The 17372-nt window shown below is 36.0% G+C and overlaps 1 protein-coding gene across 1 annotated transcript; it reads right to left on the minus strand.

Moving 5' to 3' along the window:
- Nucleotides 1-240: 240 nt before the first annotated feature.
- Nucleotides 241-16249, minus strand: LOC149823089 (uncharacterized). The gene is made up of 5 exons (XM_089980541.1): nt 16087-16249; nt 15821-15918; nt 13926-14025; nt 12060-12242; nt 241-1499 (listed from the first exon to the last, which is right to left on the minus strand). Exons 1-5 carry the CDS (start codon nt 16141-16143, stop codon nt 1377-1379), a joined length of 561 nt encoding a protein of 186 aa, XP_089836667.1. The 5' UTR covers nt 16144-16249; the 3' UTR covers nt 241-1376.
- Nucleotides 16250-17372: the final 1123 nt, after the last annotated feature.

A 17372-nucleotide genomic window follows, 5' to 3' on the forward strand; every position in this document is an offset into this window, starting at 1 on the left:
TAGCTGCTGCTTATACTGATTGTCACATCAGATATCTATCAGAAAATTTTAAAGAACAAGTTAAAAATTAACCCCTTACCTATAACTCCAAAGTGCAGCGAACATATCTTTCTCTTCGCCAAAGACTGCTTAATTGTGGTACTAGTGACAATGCTTTGAACCACCATTACAGTGAAGTTTTGTTAGTGCCAAGAAAGTACAGTAACATTATTTACATACCAAATGATGCCTTGAACAGGAAACTCTTAAATTTTGCACGCTATCAAAATTTTCACTTGTGTTTATAAACTAAGCAATAAGTGGATACAATATTCCATGCTTACACAGGAAACAACAAAACCATGAAATCTTATAAAAGCCCAGAAGCCACTCATCTTAGCTAAAAACACACCACCAGCCTAGTCGGCAGAGAGAGAGAGAGAGAGAGAGAGAGAGTATACTACTTTGTTGCAAACACACAACCCTAGCAATCACAACAGCTCTGTGCTTCATCAAGATTTTTCAAATGTGTCAATTCTGTACACTTATTTTGCACCTTGTTCAGAAGATATTTTACATAACAGATTTTCTTGGTTGCATCGCCCCACTGTAACCCATATCAGACCACTTGCATGACCATTCATTGGTAGATGAATTCACATTCTTGCAAACACACACACTCGAATATGTGAATGATCAAAGCAAGCTTGAACAGGGAACACAAATCTCCAAGTACAATTAGACATAGTCCTTGCAGTCACAAGGGAATGCACCTGTAGCGGATAAGGTCACTGTCCTTGAGAATTCATGACCTTTTGACCCTACTCATGGATATTCCAATTTATCCCCATGTTGCATCCCCTTATATGCTATTCCTAATGGGAACCACATAAAAATGGTGTCCTGTCTATCTAGGCCTGTCCACGTGACATAGGCTTGACCTGCCAATCTGACCAGCACACGGGTTGTATCTGTGAAGCTGACCAAAGAGTGATCAAAGGCATACGTTGTGAAGACAATTGCTTCCGTTAGACTTGTTTGGTATGCATTTCGCATCAGAAAAAAGTAGCACACAGTGCCCCTTTGTTTTTAAGGGTTCTCTGATACCTGGTTACAGGTACTAGCCTTTGAAAGGAGTTCTAATCTTTCTGTCACATTCTAATATAATAATGACAATGCTTTCACAGTACACCATGGTCCTTAAAAGGGGAACTGGGAAAAGGGAAAAATATTTTTTAGAAATATTACAGAATAAAGATAAAACCAACTAAACTCTAGGAAGAGTGATCAATTCATCCTAGAATGGTCTTTGTTGAATTTCATGCTACTACAAAACTAAACAAAATATAGAATTAGAATCATTGTACTTTATAAACATGCACCTGCATGTTGCAGATCTATTCATCATCTTTGTATGGATATTCCTCTGGAATTTGCTTCAGAAGTTTCACTCTGAGCTCATATGCATCATCTCCATGAAGCATATCACGAACCCATGTAACTTCAGTTTTCAACGATACCTGTAACATCAAATGATCAAAGTTCACATTTCTAGATGACCCTAAGACTGAAAATAACTTGAAATTATTTCAAGACTTTATACCAAAATAATAAATATGAGAGGTAACTGTAATAATACTTAAATGATCAATATATCTGCCAAGTGGTCTTACATATGCACATATACACCCACATATAAAAATATATGAGACTATATTTGGTAGACTCAACTGCACTGTAGCATCCAGCAGAAAGTCATGGTTGCAAGCTTTGTCTGATCAGTCTGACCCGTAAATGTTTTCAGTGTGGTTCATTCATTAGGAATTACACTTTGGATCAGTGTTGTGAAAAGCGTTGAGGTGTAGCGAGGTGCTCCACCAAAAACTGAGGCAAGGTATAAGCCTCGAGGCATAAAGCGTAAGCCTCAAAAAAAATTTTGAAAACTTTAAAAAAAAATTATAAAAAAATATCTAAAAATACAAATAAATAAAGAAATGCTTTATTGATGAAGTAACAACCAATAAGAAATAGAAAATCTCAAATAAGTACTAAAAATTATGAGATTAACATATAAAAAGTAACTAAGAAACTGATTACATAACTGGAAAACTAATTATATAATTGAAAAATATAATGTCCTATAAAGCAACAACCAATAAGCAATAGAAAATCTCAAATAAATACTAAAAAATATGAGATTAACCAATAAAAATTAAAAAATATGAGATTAACATATAAAAAGTAACTAAGAAACTTAGAAAATCTCAAATAAGTACTAAAAAATATGAGATTTGAAATGAATCAAGGATGCACAAATAGAAGGCCAAAAAGGCTTATACAAACGCACGAATCGTGGACTCTAATGGACCGATTACAATCTCATAAGAGATGAAATACAAAATAGCAAAAAGGCATAAAAGCCTATTGGAATAAGGAGAGCTTTATAAATATCACTAAAATGCTTCTCAAAAGCATACAATAGAAGAGTGGAGTGAGGCTCTATTTATAGAGCCTTAGAGCCTCACACAAGGAATGGGAGGCAACGGTCATATTTATGACTGTTGGGGGGCAGTCCAACGACTAGTTGGACTGTCTCCCAACAATCATAATATGACAGCAAAAAAAAATAAAAATAAAAAAGAAAATAAAAGATTACATTTTAGTCTCTAGTGGACTGTTCTAAATACAAAAAGATGAAAAATACCCTTGTTGGGTATTCGTATACATATAATTTTAACACTCTCCCTCAAACTTACGGTGAAATCACCAAAAGTTTGCTAAGAAGATACAAAAATCTAGGCCGAGAAAGAGCTTTAGTGAAGAGGTCTGCAATCTGAAATTCGGACTGAACATATGGCAACGTAATAGTCCCCTTCAAATATTCTTCGCAAACATAGTGACAATCCATCTCAATGTGTTTCGTTCGTTCATAAAATATGTGATTGTTGGCTATATATATGACACTTTTGTTATCGCAACATAGTTTTGAAGATTCGGAGACATCAACACCCATGTCGAAAAGCAGCGCTCTCATCCACACGACCTCAGTAGTTGTTGTAGTTATTGCCCTATACTCAGCTTCTGTAGAGGATAAAGACACTTTCTGTTATTTTTTGCATCGTCAAGAGATGAGGGAATCACCTAAAAACACACAAAATCCTGTAGTTGAGTAACGGTTAGTGGGATCTCCTCCCCAGTCAGAACCAGTATAAGCAATAAGATTTAAGGAGGAGGAAGAGGATAAGAATAACCCTTTAGATATGGTTTTCTTGATCTATCGAACTATTCTTAATATTGCACTCATGTGGACTGTCGTGGGCACATGTTAAAATTGACTCGCAGTGTGTACAACATGTACAATATTTGACCTTGTAATGGACAGGTACATTAATGATCTAATAAGTTGTCTATAAGGAGTTGGATCATCTAATAACACTCCATCTTCAACTCTTATTTTGGCATTTATCACTTCAGAAGTATCAGCATATTTTGTCTCAGTGATTCCCAAATGCCCAACAATATCAGCTGCAAACTTGATTTGAGATAAAATCTATCCTCTCGACGAATAGGCCACTTCAATTCCTAAAAAATATCTCAAAAAACCAAAGTCAGTCATATCAAAAGATTTTTTAAGCAAAACTTTAATATCTTCAATTTCCTTTTGATCATATCATCAACATACAAAATAAGAATGATCAATGAGGTACCTGTAGATCTAACGAAAAATAGTAGTGTCAGTGTAACAAGATTTAAATCCAAGTTTTAACATAGTTTCACTAAATCGATCATATCATGCTTTGGGGGCTGGTTTAAGCCTATATAGAACTTTTTGAAGATAAAGAACCATGTCATTTTCAATAGTCAGACCAGGGGGGATCCATGTATACTTCTCCATTTAAGTTTTCATTTAAGAATGCATTCTTAACATCTAACTGATATATAGGCCAATTTCTGATGGATGCTACTGCAACTAGAGTACTAACTGTAGTCATATGAGCAACTAGAGCAAAGGTCTCCTCGTAATCTACTCTATATTCTTGAGAGTATCTTTTTGCAAGTTTGCAACTAGTCTTGCTTTATATCTTTTGAGAGACACATCACTTTTTGTTTTAATTTTAAAAACTCATCTACACCCTATTGTCTTCTTTCTTATAGGAAGGGGTTGAATTGCCCAAGTGTGAGCCTTGTGTAATACATCTAATTCTATTTTCATGGGTTCAACCCATTCTTTTATATTTTTAGTTTCGTTATAGTTAGATGGTTTATGATACGAATAAATGGCTAGAAGACAAACCCTATAGTTTGGGGAGGAAGGATTCTTATGAGACAAACCTATTTGGAGGCCTATGAGTTCATTCTGATCTTCTAACTCTAGTTTCTTCAGTATTTGTTAGTTGATTATATCTTTCAAGGGCACATGGATGCTTCACATTATCTCGTCTAGAGTATTGAAGAAGATTTTGAGATGGCTCGCTACTTGAGTCATTAATAGAATCAAAATTTTCAATATCAACAATTTCATTGTATGATTTGGGTAGTAAATCAAATAAGAATGCATACTCAAATTCTTCCTTAGGAATTTCAAAATCAAATCCATTGTCATTTTCCAAAAAGATAACATTTCTAGAAACGTAAAGTTTATCATTTGTTTGATCATAACATCAATATCCTTTTTTATTATCTGCATATCTAAGAAAGACACATTTTATGGCTTTGGAAGAGAGTTTGTTATATTTTCCAAGAAGCATGAAGCATTTACAACCAAATACCCTTAGCCTTTTCAAATCAAGAGGAATTTTAAAGAGTTTTTTAATAGGAGATTTGTTTTCCAATGTTTGAGAAAGCATTCTATTTATTAGATATACTGCGATTAGGGCGGCTTTGGCCCAAAATTGTTTTGAATTTTTTTTTGAAATAAGTAGAGTTCTAGTAGTTTCAATGATGTGACGATGTTTTCTTTTAGAAATCTCATTTTGTTGAGGGGTCCTAGGACATAATTTTTGATGAACAATTCCATAATTTTTTAGATATAGTTGAAATTCATTTGAAAGAAACACTTCGATAGAGTCGGAGCGGAAGACTTTAATGTTTGTTTTAAATTGATTTTTAACAAGATTATGAAAGTTTTTTGAAATACGAGAAAACTTCGGATTTGAGTTTTAGGAAGTAAATCCAAGTATGGCTACTAAAATCATCTATAAATGTAACATAATACGAATAACCACCTTTTGACATAACGGGAGCGGGACCTCATACATCCGAATGCACTAATTCAAAATTTTCATGTGACACAGAGGTTCTAGATCCAAAATGTATCATTTACATTTTTCCAAGTATACAATCTTTACATACAAAATTTTTATCTTTACAAAAATTTTCAAAAAATGAAAAAAGAGATCATTTAGATATACTTAGATGTCCTAATCTTTTATGACAAAGATTCAGATTAATGTCTTTGACATGATTACAAAATGAGTTTTTTGATAAACATAGGAAATCCATGTAGTAAAGGTCTCATCTTCTATGACCTTGCCCAATCCTTCACCCAACAAGCCTTAAATGAGAAGAATACTTTACAACCATAGTCAGAAATTTGAGAGGCCGAAAAAAGATTCAAATCCAATTTGAGAATAACTCACTTTTGGAACAAACAATTTTTTTGAAATATCGTCAAGGTTTCCTATGCTTTTGATTTTTAAAGAGGTACCATCGGCAGTTGATACACACGAAAAATATGATTTAGTGCAATCAGATAAAAAGACTCATTATGAGTCATGTGAAAGGAGGCATTCGAATCTAAAATCCAAGAAGTTTTACCTGGAGGAGAAGAGGAGATGGTGGCGCCGGACGTAGGAGTTGCTTTAAGAATTTATGAGATAACCTCTGCTATTTGAGCAATGTTTAATTCATTGAAGTTGCTCCCTTTTCTTAATTATTGAGGTTCTTTATTTAAGGAGGCTACTTTTTTAAATTTAGGGCAATCCGGTTTTATATGCCCCGGTTCCTTACAATGATGATAAATAACTTTACCTTTGTATCCTCCTCCATTATGTCCTTCCCCATTGAATTTCTTCTCGAAGTGAGGTGGTTTATATGTTTTCACAAAATTTCTGGGTCTTGCCATGGCAAAAACCTCATCATTAAACTTGTGCATTCCAAGTTTTGTTTCCTCTTGACAAATTTGAGCAAAGGCCCCACTTACAGAGGGAGTAGTGACCCTATGAAGTAAGGAAGATCTTACTTGCTCAAATTCCGGTCGGAGACCATAAAGGAAAGAGAAAAGATTTTCTCTTTCAATTTAAGATCTTCTCATTTCAATAGTCGAACCTTCCTATTTTGGTTCCAACATGTCTAATTCATCCCAAATAAGAGATAAAATACCGTAAAAATCTCTTACACTTGTATCTCTTTGTTTAGAATTACGTACCTTGTCTTGGAGATAATAAAGTCTAGTCATATCCTTTTGGATAAAGGTACTTTTTAGAAAGCTCCATGCATCACATGACTTCTTGAACTTGATGATATTGGTAGCGATTTTAAACTCCATGGTATTCATAAACCATGATAATATTTGTGCATTGCTTGCTTCCCAATCTTTCATTTTATTTTGATATTCTTGCAAGGCTTTTTCCTTTTTTTTTCGGACAAGGCTTTAACTTGATCTCCTTCTCTTCTAGTCAATTTGAATTGTAGTTCACTAGTAGAACCACTAATAAAACCTCACAATTTTTTACCCTTGATATGATTCTCCATCACCATTGCACACATCAAGTAGTTGTTTTCATTGAGCTTGTAAGTGATAACGGTGGCAGACTCTCTTTCCCCCATGATGTACTTGAATTTTTGAGTAGAGGAGTTAGAGGATGACTAAGGATCGAAGAGTACATTTTCGTGTGAAGTAGTCACGTAATTCACCTTCTTTCAAGAGCCAAGCTCTGATACCATGAAATGAATCAAGGATGCACAAATAGAATGCCAAAAAGGCTTATACAAAGTTATAAACGCATGAATCGTGGTCTCTAATGGACCGATTACAATCTCATAAGAGATGAAATACAAAATAGCAAAAAGGCATAAAAGCCTATTGGAATAAGGAGAGCTTTATAAATATCACTAAAATGCTTCTCAAAAGCATACAATACAAGAGTGGAGTGAGGCGCTACACAAGGAATGGGAGGCAGTCCAACAGCCGTTGGACTGCCATCCAACGGTCATATTTATGACCGTTGGGGGCCAGTCCAATGACTAGTTGGACTGTCTCCCAACAGTCATAATATGACAGCAAAAAGAAAAAAAAAACAGAAATAAAAAAGAAAATAAAATATTACATTTCAATCCCTAGTGGACTGTTCTAAATACAAAAGGACAAAAATACCCTTGTCAGGTATTCGTATACATATAATTTTAACAAGATTAACCTATAAAAGTTAAAAAATATGAGATTAACATATAAAAAGTAACTAAGAAACTAATTAAATATATCTTCTTCTTTATTCTTTCTTCTTTCTTCTTCACGCCTCAGGCTGGCGCATTTTGCACCTCAAGGCGCATTTTTAATTACAATGCTTTGGATTGAGTGGTCTCAACATAAAGACATGACCTTTTAAACTGTGAAACTTCGGTGCATTGTGAACCATTCATTATTGAAACTCTTAAAAAAATTGCATAGACAATATAATTAAACAATTGAAAACATCCTTTTTTTACTAGACAAACCATGTAGATCGTATCTGTAGGGATTGATCCAGAAAAAAAATCAAGAAAATGTTCAAAATGGGTGTTTTCTACTACAGGGCATGGTACTAACAAGTATAGCTAGTGTTATTAAAAAGGTGCAAAAGTCGTGCCTCACCTTGAGGCGAGGCCCTCTGCGCCTCAAGGTGCTAGCGTGAGGCGTGAAGAAGAAGAAGAAAGAAGAAGAAGAAGAAGAAGATATATTTAATTAGTTTCTTAGTTACTTTTTATATGTTAATCTCATGTTTTTTAACTTTTATAGGTTAATCTCATATTTTTTAGTACTTATTTGAGATTTTCTAAGTTTCTTAATTACTTTTTATATGTTAATCTCAAATTTTTTAGTACTTATTTGAGATTTTCTATTGCTTATTGGTTGTTGCTTTATAGGACATTATATTTTTCAATTATATAATTAGTTTTTCAGTTATGTAATCAGTTTCTTAGTTACTTTTATATGTTAATCTCATTTTTTTAGTACTTATTTGAGATTTTCAATTTCTTATTGGTTGTTACTTCATCAATAAATCAATTTTTTATTTATTTATATTTTTAGATATTTTTTATAATTTTTTTAAAGTTTTCAAAAAAAAAATTGAGGCTTACGCTTTACACCTCGAGGCTTATGCCTCGCCTCAGTTTTTGGTGGAGCACCTCGCTACGCCTCAACGTTTTTCACAACACTGAGTGTAGCCAATATATCCCATAAAATTCACAAACATATGTAGAGCTAGCTGCAAAAGGAGATGAAACGATCTTCACAACTTGATAGATGAATATGAGAATCTAACCCCCACCCAGTGAAAACCTCCACCTAGTGTCCCTCTGTGGATGCTGAATCATCTTTTCTATTCCTTGTTGGTTTTAAGTTTTAACAAACACCTATTTGTGCATGCTCGAACTGTTAAGATTAAATCTATGTCACATGGATTCGGCTAGAAGGGTGTCGCACCCGCGTCGACGCGACTCGACGCGGGTGCGGCACCGGGTGCAGTCAACCCAATCTTGGGTGCATTGACCACACCCAGGGTCATTTCAGTCCATTTTTTTTGGATTTTTTTTTAAAAAAAAAATTGCCCTATGAAATGGGCTGCGGAATTTAAAAAAAAAAAATTGTTGACAGCTGCTTGCTGCTGCTGCTCTTGTTTTATAAAGGGGCACTTGTGTCCACAACATCTGACGAGCTTTGTTGGCATCTCATGCTATTCCTGCCTCCAAACAATTAATTCACAGCGTTGGAAAACATACTGTTAACTTGGAAATGATGACCCATCTTCCTCAAAAATTAAAACCAAAATTCAAGAGCCTTTTGAAGTCTTTATCCTTCAACCATCCAGATCCTTCTTCGTCGAGGATTTTCTTTTAGCTGTCATCTGTGTGCAACTGTATATAAAATGAAATTTGAAGACCCTAGGCAGTGGAGTCGTAGGCCTCGTGAAGACTCTCTCCAACAAACCACATCAAACCTTTCGCTCATATTTTTTTTCGTGAAGACCAGGGAGTTTCAGACATGATTGAATCATGACAGTCAGCAGAACGCAGCAGGCTGGGTCGATCAGATTGCCAATCCTTTCGGTTCATCAATTTTGTCCCGTTGCGCCAAAGTACACAACAAGCAGAACGTGGGTAACAAGTCTTCAAACAAACACACCAGCAAAAAAAACTGGACCCCCGACCCGCACCGGGGGAACCCCCGGACCCCCTTCTCTCTCTCTCTCTCTCTCTCTCTCTCTCTCTCTCTCTATATATATATATATATATATATATATATATATATATTTACATTTTTGCCCCTGCCGCACCCCCGCACCCGGGTTTTTTGGAAGTGCCGAATCCCCGCACCCGCACCCGCACCCATGTGACATAGGATTAAATGTATCATTTAGTATATATACTTATATACATACCTATATATGTATATTTATTATTTGTATATATACATACCTATGTATATAGTATAGCATATATGTATACGTTCACATGTATACATATATATATTTCTATACATGTACAATATGTATATATATTTATTATAATATATATATACATATATTTACAATATATATATATATATATTGGGGACTAAGTTAAACAAGTTGACTTAGTCCCAACAGCTAGAAATTCTAGCCGTTGGGACCTAGTCAAACTTGTTTGACTAACTCCCAATGGCTAAATAGCCGTTGGGAGGAGGAGAGGCTTCTCCTTGTTGGCTACTGAGAGGACTTCCTCTCCTTTACTTCCTTCTCTCTTTCTCCTCTATAAATAAAGGGTGTGTGTGAATGTGTAAGGTTGAGAGAGTGATGGGTAGTATCATGGTTGTGCATTGTTTTTCTTTGAGTGCATTGTAGTGAGGCTTGAATGTAATTTTATTTTGTATTTCTTTTAATGTCTATTATGAACAAAATTATTCATTTACATTTTGATATGTGTCTTTTAATTCTTAAGTTTGTTATTTAAATGTATAATGTTTTGAGTCTTGGAGATCATGGAGTGCATTGAAATCCGCACCATTTCATGACATGAACAAGGACGCAGATTTGGTGGACAAGCCAGTAAACAGCAAACTAGTTCTAGTAGTAAATACTAAATTACAAGTTGTAGCAACCAAGTTCGCTGAAATCAGTAAACCCAGTTTCCCATAGTTGTCCTCAGAATGTGCTTAAGTACATGAAATTGGTGTAGAATAATAGTAGTAGTAGGCAAATGCTTCTCTTTTTTCCTGTCAAACAACAAAAAGTATGTCACCACAGTCTACCCTATAGAAGAAAATCAATAATCATTCTCCAGGAACGCCATGGTAGGTAATCATCAAAATCTCCATGAAATGGCACCAAAAGACAAACAAAGGAAAGCTTTTACCATAGGAAGACCAACTAAACTCAAAAAGATAGGGACTAAAACATACAATAATCTGACCAATATGGATATGCATTCTGCTAATTTGTTACTATGAGTCCATGGTAAATGAGATTTTGACCCTAGAGATAGAGTTAAAAGGAAAACATATTATTATGATGCCTTCATAACTGCAGGTTCATTCAAAAAATGTTTCATGACAACTTAAGTTTAAATCCATATTTTCTAAAAGTTCCATGCAGTACTGATTTGCAAGTCAAGTTTTATCAGGACAGATAAGGCATACAACTTGATGACCATTGGCACCATGTATCAGAGGTGCAGCTTGATAGACAAGAACCGACAAGTGCGTCTAATCACACATCCCTTTTGACTAAAAAAAAAGCTGTCTCAAATGTTCTCAATTTAGAAGTAAAATTTAGCACAGAAACAGTGTCTTCTTTTAAGTATAACTTGAATCTTTTGGGGGTAAAATCACCACAAGAACTTCTATAAACAAAGGATATTTCAGATCCAATATAGTCTAAATAATCAGGAACATAAAGACACCAAGGGAGAAACTAAATTATGCTAATTTGTTGTTGGTTCTTTGCTTTTAAGTTCAGAAAAAATCAACCAAAATGTCAATCAGGCGATGCCATGATCTGAAACAGCCACAAGCAAAAGCAGAGTTGCCAGTCGGAAAAGCGGGAGTAGGAAGCGATGCCGGAAAAGGGAAGCGAGGCACTTCCAAAATTTTAGGAAGCAGGAAGCGCGGGACGACTTAGAAGAGAACCAGGAAGCGACCTAGGATGCAAATCGGAAGCGACCTAGGAAGCGAAAAAAGAGAAAAAAGTAAGAAAAAAAACACAAAAAAATAAGGAAAAGCAAGCTTCCCAATTTTTTTGGTGCTTCCCCGCACATTTCGGAAGCGCCAAGTTTTGCGCTTTCCCATATTCTATGGCACTTCCGGTAACCCTGAGCAAAAATAATAGCCAAGTCATCACTTCAAAAACCCCAACAACTTCTTAAGAACTCTATTAGAATGGAGGCACCAGTTGCAATGCACAATAAGGACTACAGGTTACCATCCTCTTTGGAAGACCACCTGCTCAATGGTTTCATTTACAATGAATAAACAAATGATGTTTGGATACAAGCATGTCAAAATTTAGTGGTGCAAACCTTGCACAAGTATACATCATGTTCTAGCACTTTATGTAGTTTCTGTGCACTCACTATGTAAAATTTGTACCTAGACTTTCCCCATGCCCCTCTTGAACAAGTTCCTTGCTATGCCAAAGCAAAAAGTTAAGCCCATGTAACAAATACTGATCTAAGGCAAGCAGAAGTCATACTTAATGTCAGGTCAGGGACCTCCACAGCATTATAACACATTAACGAGTTTATCAGGCATGGAGTCATAAATGCATGTTAAATACCTAGCAGACAATATTATAGCCTGACATGATATGCAAGGAGAAAAAACATGAAGGTTCATAACAACTCACCATTTCTAGTGCTCCTCGGACAACTCCGCTTAAGATATTACAATAATTCAGATCTTGGCAGGTATCAGGAAGCTCCACAAAGTCTACCAAGGGATTATCTTCAAGAACAAGACTGCAACTTGTCCCTTCAGCATCCCAATTAGTGACAGTTGCAGTGACCCCCAAAAACATTTTAAATCCTACCTGTTCAACAATATCAAAACAATATTCATGCATCAAAATAGAAAAAAGGTACCAAAGAGAAGAAAGTACAACAATATGCTCAAGTACTGAAACATAGGGCAAACTCCATTTGCAAGTCATGATATGAACCTGCAAAAAATTTTCGTAAAAACAAATGGCACATACCACCATTTTAGAGTTTCAACATGCCTTTTGATGCCAGATTTTAATAAGGAAAGAAAAAAATGCTTGCTTCACTCATAACTCACAAGATGGAACCAGCACTTGTGAGAAGAACTTTGAAAATTCAATGCATGAATGGTCAACCATTTATACTGGTAATGGGCAATTATAGGTGGACAGTGGTGGTGCATGTGCATATGTATCTACTAAATTTAAACTGATCAGGGAGTTAAGCATATACAAGGTCAAAGACTCCTACGTCAACATCTTTAAGATCCAACTTCTCAAACTAGTCTCTAATTTTCAAATCATTGTTTTTTTAACCCAACTGACATACAGCCCCTATTAGATGGGAAAATCTCAGAAAACACGTGTGTGTACGTGCACACAAACACATGCACTGACACACATACATGCAAGAACACATGCACGTACTGAGAAGAAAAAGAAGGTAAAGTACAATAAATGAGATTTTGCCTCAAATTAGAGGCCTACATACATGCTGCAAATTAAAGCTCATTCCCAAGAAGATGGGAGTATGATACCATCAACTATATACTTATAAGCAATGAAGTAGGATGATCTATCCCTAATCCATAAAGAAATAAACTGATACATATATATAAGAGAGAGAGAGAGAGAGAGAGAGAGTCTTTCAATTGCTCCAAGCCTTAATTTTTTTTTCTTTTCTGTGAGTTTCAATTCAATGAGCTAAACTTGAATTGTACTGAATCTAAGTACTAGTAAAAAGACCACACTTGTGAGATGAAACTACAGTGGATATCTTGACATGCTCCCTGGTTAGGTTCAACATATTAGCAATTGTGAGTTCATGCATCTACAAACTAGACCATTAATTTTAGCTCTCTTTTGCAATTTGCACGAAGGAGATTAAGGGTGCAAAAGAACCAATCAACAGTGTGGCTGATGAGACAGACCAAGGTCAATCCAGTGCATCAACAGAATCACTAAATGATTGTACCACAGTTCGTGCAACCTGATTCCACAACACTATACAATCATTGACTAGTGATCAGTATGTAACTCAATCCATCCTAAGTTTTCAGTATGCTCTTTATCCCTCAAGCAAAATCAATGAAATATGTTAGAGGGAATGAAAGTTAAAAGCAGCAGTAGAAATTGCAACAGCTGCAGCCAACAGACTGTTCAATCGTTGGAACTTTGTAATCCTACTCATTGGTAGTAGACAACAGTATGGATGTGCACAAACAGAGAACTATGTGATAGAGACTATCATAACCACACACTAAAATAGTGAAAGAAAAATACCACAGGGCATTACATGCACAATTCATAAATTTGCTTATTCCAAATTTAGATTGCAAATCAAGAACTATGGTGGCAGAGCTTGCTGTAACAACATTTTGAACAAAAAGAGAAGAAGATGAAAGCAACACACAGAAATATCACAGGAATTACCATGTAGAGTACACCTTGAGACACATTACAATTTTCAAGCTAATGAGAGAGCACATCAAACGGGTTTGAGTCTTGAATTACCTTTGCAATTACTTCTGCTGTCTCCTTGAAATCAACACATCTGGAGACATTTGATTTTACTAAAAATTCATCAATAAGACGAATTCCAATATTATATCCCCTGTAAAAGATGAGGTATCATCATCAATGTAATTCGGAGGCCAAAGAGTGTGTCAATTCAGAACCTGCAAAGACTTGGAAGAGAAAAATATATCCAGTACAACTTTTGTATACAAAAGTGTATTTATATTTCAACCACAAATCAATCCCAAAATAGAGAAACATTTAGCAATTTATAAACTACATTATGAAAGAGAAAAAAAAAAGATTTCCACTCATGCCATAAGAGAAGAGCCAAACACCATGATAGAATCCCATTGAATGGTTGAAATTCAAATAATAACATGGACCATAAACAACTGCTGGCCTAGCAAATGCACCAGAGTCCCTTTTAGTTCAACCAGTTATAGCACAGCAAACTGGCATGTTTAAGCATTTGGAGACTCACAACCATCACCACCGGCACTACTGGCTATGGTGACACCAAAACTGAGAACGTATGAAACAAAAAGGCTTGAAACTCTATTGACTTTAACCTTACTCATAGGATTCTTTTGGTGATGCTTTGTGTTCTGATCTTCAATCATGTTGTATGAAACAGGATTAAAGTTCCAACCAAATCAGGAGCTCTCTCCTATGCTGTACACCTATGCACTATTATAACCAGCCAAAATATTGCATTTGTTAACCCAAAAAAATACTGAACCATGCAAACTTGGTATTGCAAATGCATTAAAGATTTGTGTCAAAAATAATCACAACATACTCAAAACATAAAAAAAATCAATATATCATGATTTAGTGAGCGTTTAGTGCATTTTTTCTAAAAATTATATACTGCTATTTCTAGCCAAAAACATCTCGATGCAGAATGTTAAAAATTTCTGACAGGTTTTGCAAGAATCTTCCCTCGAAGCAAAGGAGAAACAAAAAGATTACAAGAAAAATCTGTATCAGAAAGTTAAAAAGAAATAAAGAGAAAAGCCCAATCTTTATCCAACATTCCTCATTCCTTTTCTGTTGTCATTCATTTCCCTGTTTCTTTCCCTTTAGTCTTAGCATTTAGTTATCATACATTCATCCCGATAACACCTTCCGCTTTTATGAAGCCACTGATATATTCCTCATCTTCATATTCACGTCATAGTTTCGCCGATATTATCTCGCGCTACCACAATAGAGCTAGGCCCCACTAAGTTAATTACTTGGAAGGGAAAAAAATCTCCATCAATTAAACTTCAAAACACTAATGGTAGTGTCTACAGGAAGTACCATTTTCTCCTATACAGTTCTTTAAATAGAAAATGCAAAGGGAATCAAAGAGAATAGGTTGGTCCTACACCGAAAATTCCATCACCACTTTGGGCTCACTCAAACCGTCCATCATTGTCTGGATCAAGCTACCCCAAAGCAACAACTATAGCTCCAAATTCTCCATACATAAAGTGCCAAAGTACTACAAAAGTGCAAAAAACAACCGCATACCCTCGAGCTTCAAAGGCGCGACGATCATGATCACAATTCCATCTCAAACTTCGACAATGCACCCATTTATCCAGATAAACAGTCTAAATTAGGCCCTACTTCCCAGCTTTCTGCACTTTAGTGAGAAAAATCATTGGATTGATGATTCGAGCAGTTGAATGATAGGACCACGAAAAGATTGATCTGCCGAAACTTAGCATTTACTAGTCGAAATTGGGACGCTCCAAATAAAAAACCTTAATTTAAACAAAAAATAAGAAAGAACCAAAGCCCCATCTCAACAAGAAATTAAATTCCACGCAAATTTGAGTTGAGATCGAAAAGGAGAGTCAAAATTAGAGAAAAAAAGAGGAGGATTCGAAAGAACGTACATCTGATCGAGTTGCTTGTTGACCTCCTCCGTCTCTTCGAGATCCGTGAGGAGCTGCCGCACGATCGCTCCGTATGTGAGGGTGAACAACTCCGCGTTCTTCCGTCACCCCGAACCGAAAAAAAAATGCAAAAAATAAACAAGAAAAAAGAGAAAGAAAACAACGCAACGTTTAAGAACTTTTTTGATACATAGACTTCAAAAGAAGCTAAATTTTTTCGTCCGCCAAATCGAAAGAACGAATGAAAACCGGAAAGATTGAATTACCACGCGTTCGACACTCGCGAACACAGCGTCCCCTGATCGAGGAACGAGCTTGGCCATGGAAGATCACGATAAATGTTCGCGGAAGTTCCCGATCGGGAGTAACTTGCTTCTGCTCGGCAAGTTCTCGTTCGTGTTCCTGTTTGGTTTCGATCTGGCGCCTTCCTGGACCAGAGTAGAGTAAAAGAAGTGGGGAGGCTGCCAATGGTTTGGATCTGATCTGGATTCAACCGGGTAAGAAGCTTATCCAGTTGAGGTGCCACTTTCAAGTTCGGGTCTCGGTTTTATGGTAAGGAACCGGACCAAGGTCATCTTACTCAAGATTTTGATGGGGATGCAAACGGGTAGGCCGTGGTGACGTCAGGTCTTGTTTCGCCTCATTTTTGAAGTGTGGGTCACGCTATGGATCAGATCTCACTTAGATTTTATAGTAGTCCCCAGATCCATCAATGAATCTGAAAACTTGTGGTACCAGACCCGTTGCCGTATCATCTACCAGCGAACAAGGTGCAGTATCAGATAAGGCATGATCCGGTACTCGGGGGTGCCCATTGGACGGCTCACCTTAAGTAAGCAAAAAATCACCGTACTGTACGACCAAAATTGCACATTTTCCTAAATGCCTTAAAAATTTTGGAATCCATGCCATGTCCAAAACCGCAAATAAGCAAGGATCTTTTTACCCTTCACACAACATAACCTTAGGAAGTTCATGCAATATATTGTTTTGCTCATCGGCTATCGCAAATCCTCAATTAAATGTATATTCGCACATTTTTTGTGGACCTCATGATGTTCGCAAAAACATTATTTGTGAAAGTCCTTATAATCTAAAACCCCATGACTTAACAAACACCACGATAAATTTGCATATATGGTACGAAATTTGCACGACCACATGTGAACCTCTTGTGGATAGCATCACCTGGAAACTTCACAAACATCATATTAAATTCTTATATAACTTATGAGGTTCGCATATCCAAATGTACGAACCTCTTGTTAAACGAAAACCTCGTAGCTTCATAAATACCATGGTAAATTTGCATTTCTTGTACAAAGATCACATATCCAATTTTGTGAATCTCTTGTTAAACGGAAACCTCGTAACTTTGCAAGTACCCAAGGGCGTAGCTAGGGGGGGGCAGGACTGGGCTGTAGCCCAGTCCTGCCTCCGGAAACAGTTAATTTTTTTTGTTTTTTTTTTTAAAAGCCCAGTCCTAGCCCAGCCATGACTGCAGCAAATAGTTTGATTTGTCCATATGAAATAGATTTTTATTAATAATTGT

The sequence above is a fragment of the Nuphar pumila genome, chromosome 11, assembly GCF_984573655.1.
Source record: "Nuphar pumila chromosome 11, dmNupPumi1.hap1.1, whole genome shotgun sequence".
NCBI classification, from domain to species: domain Eukaryota; kingdom Viridiplantae; phylum Streptophyta; class Magnoliopsida; order Nymphaeales; family Nymphaeaceae; genus Nuphar; species Nuphar pumila.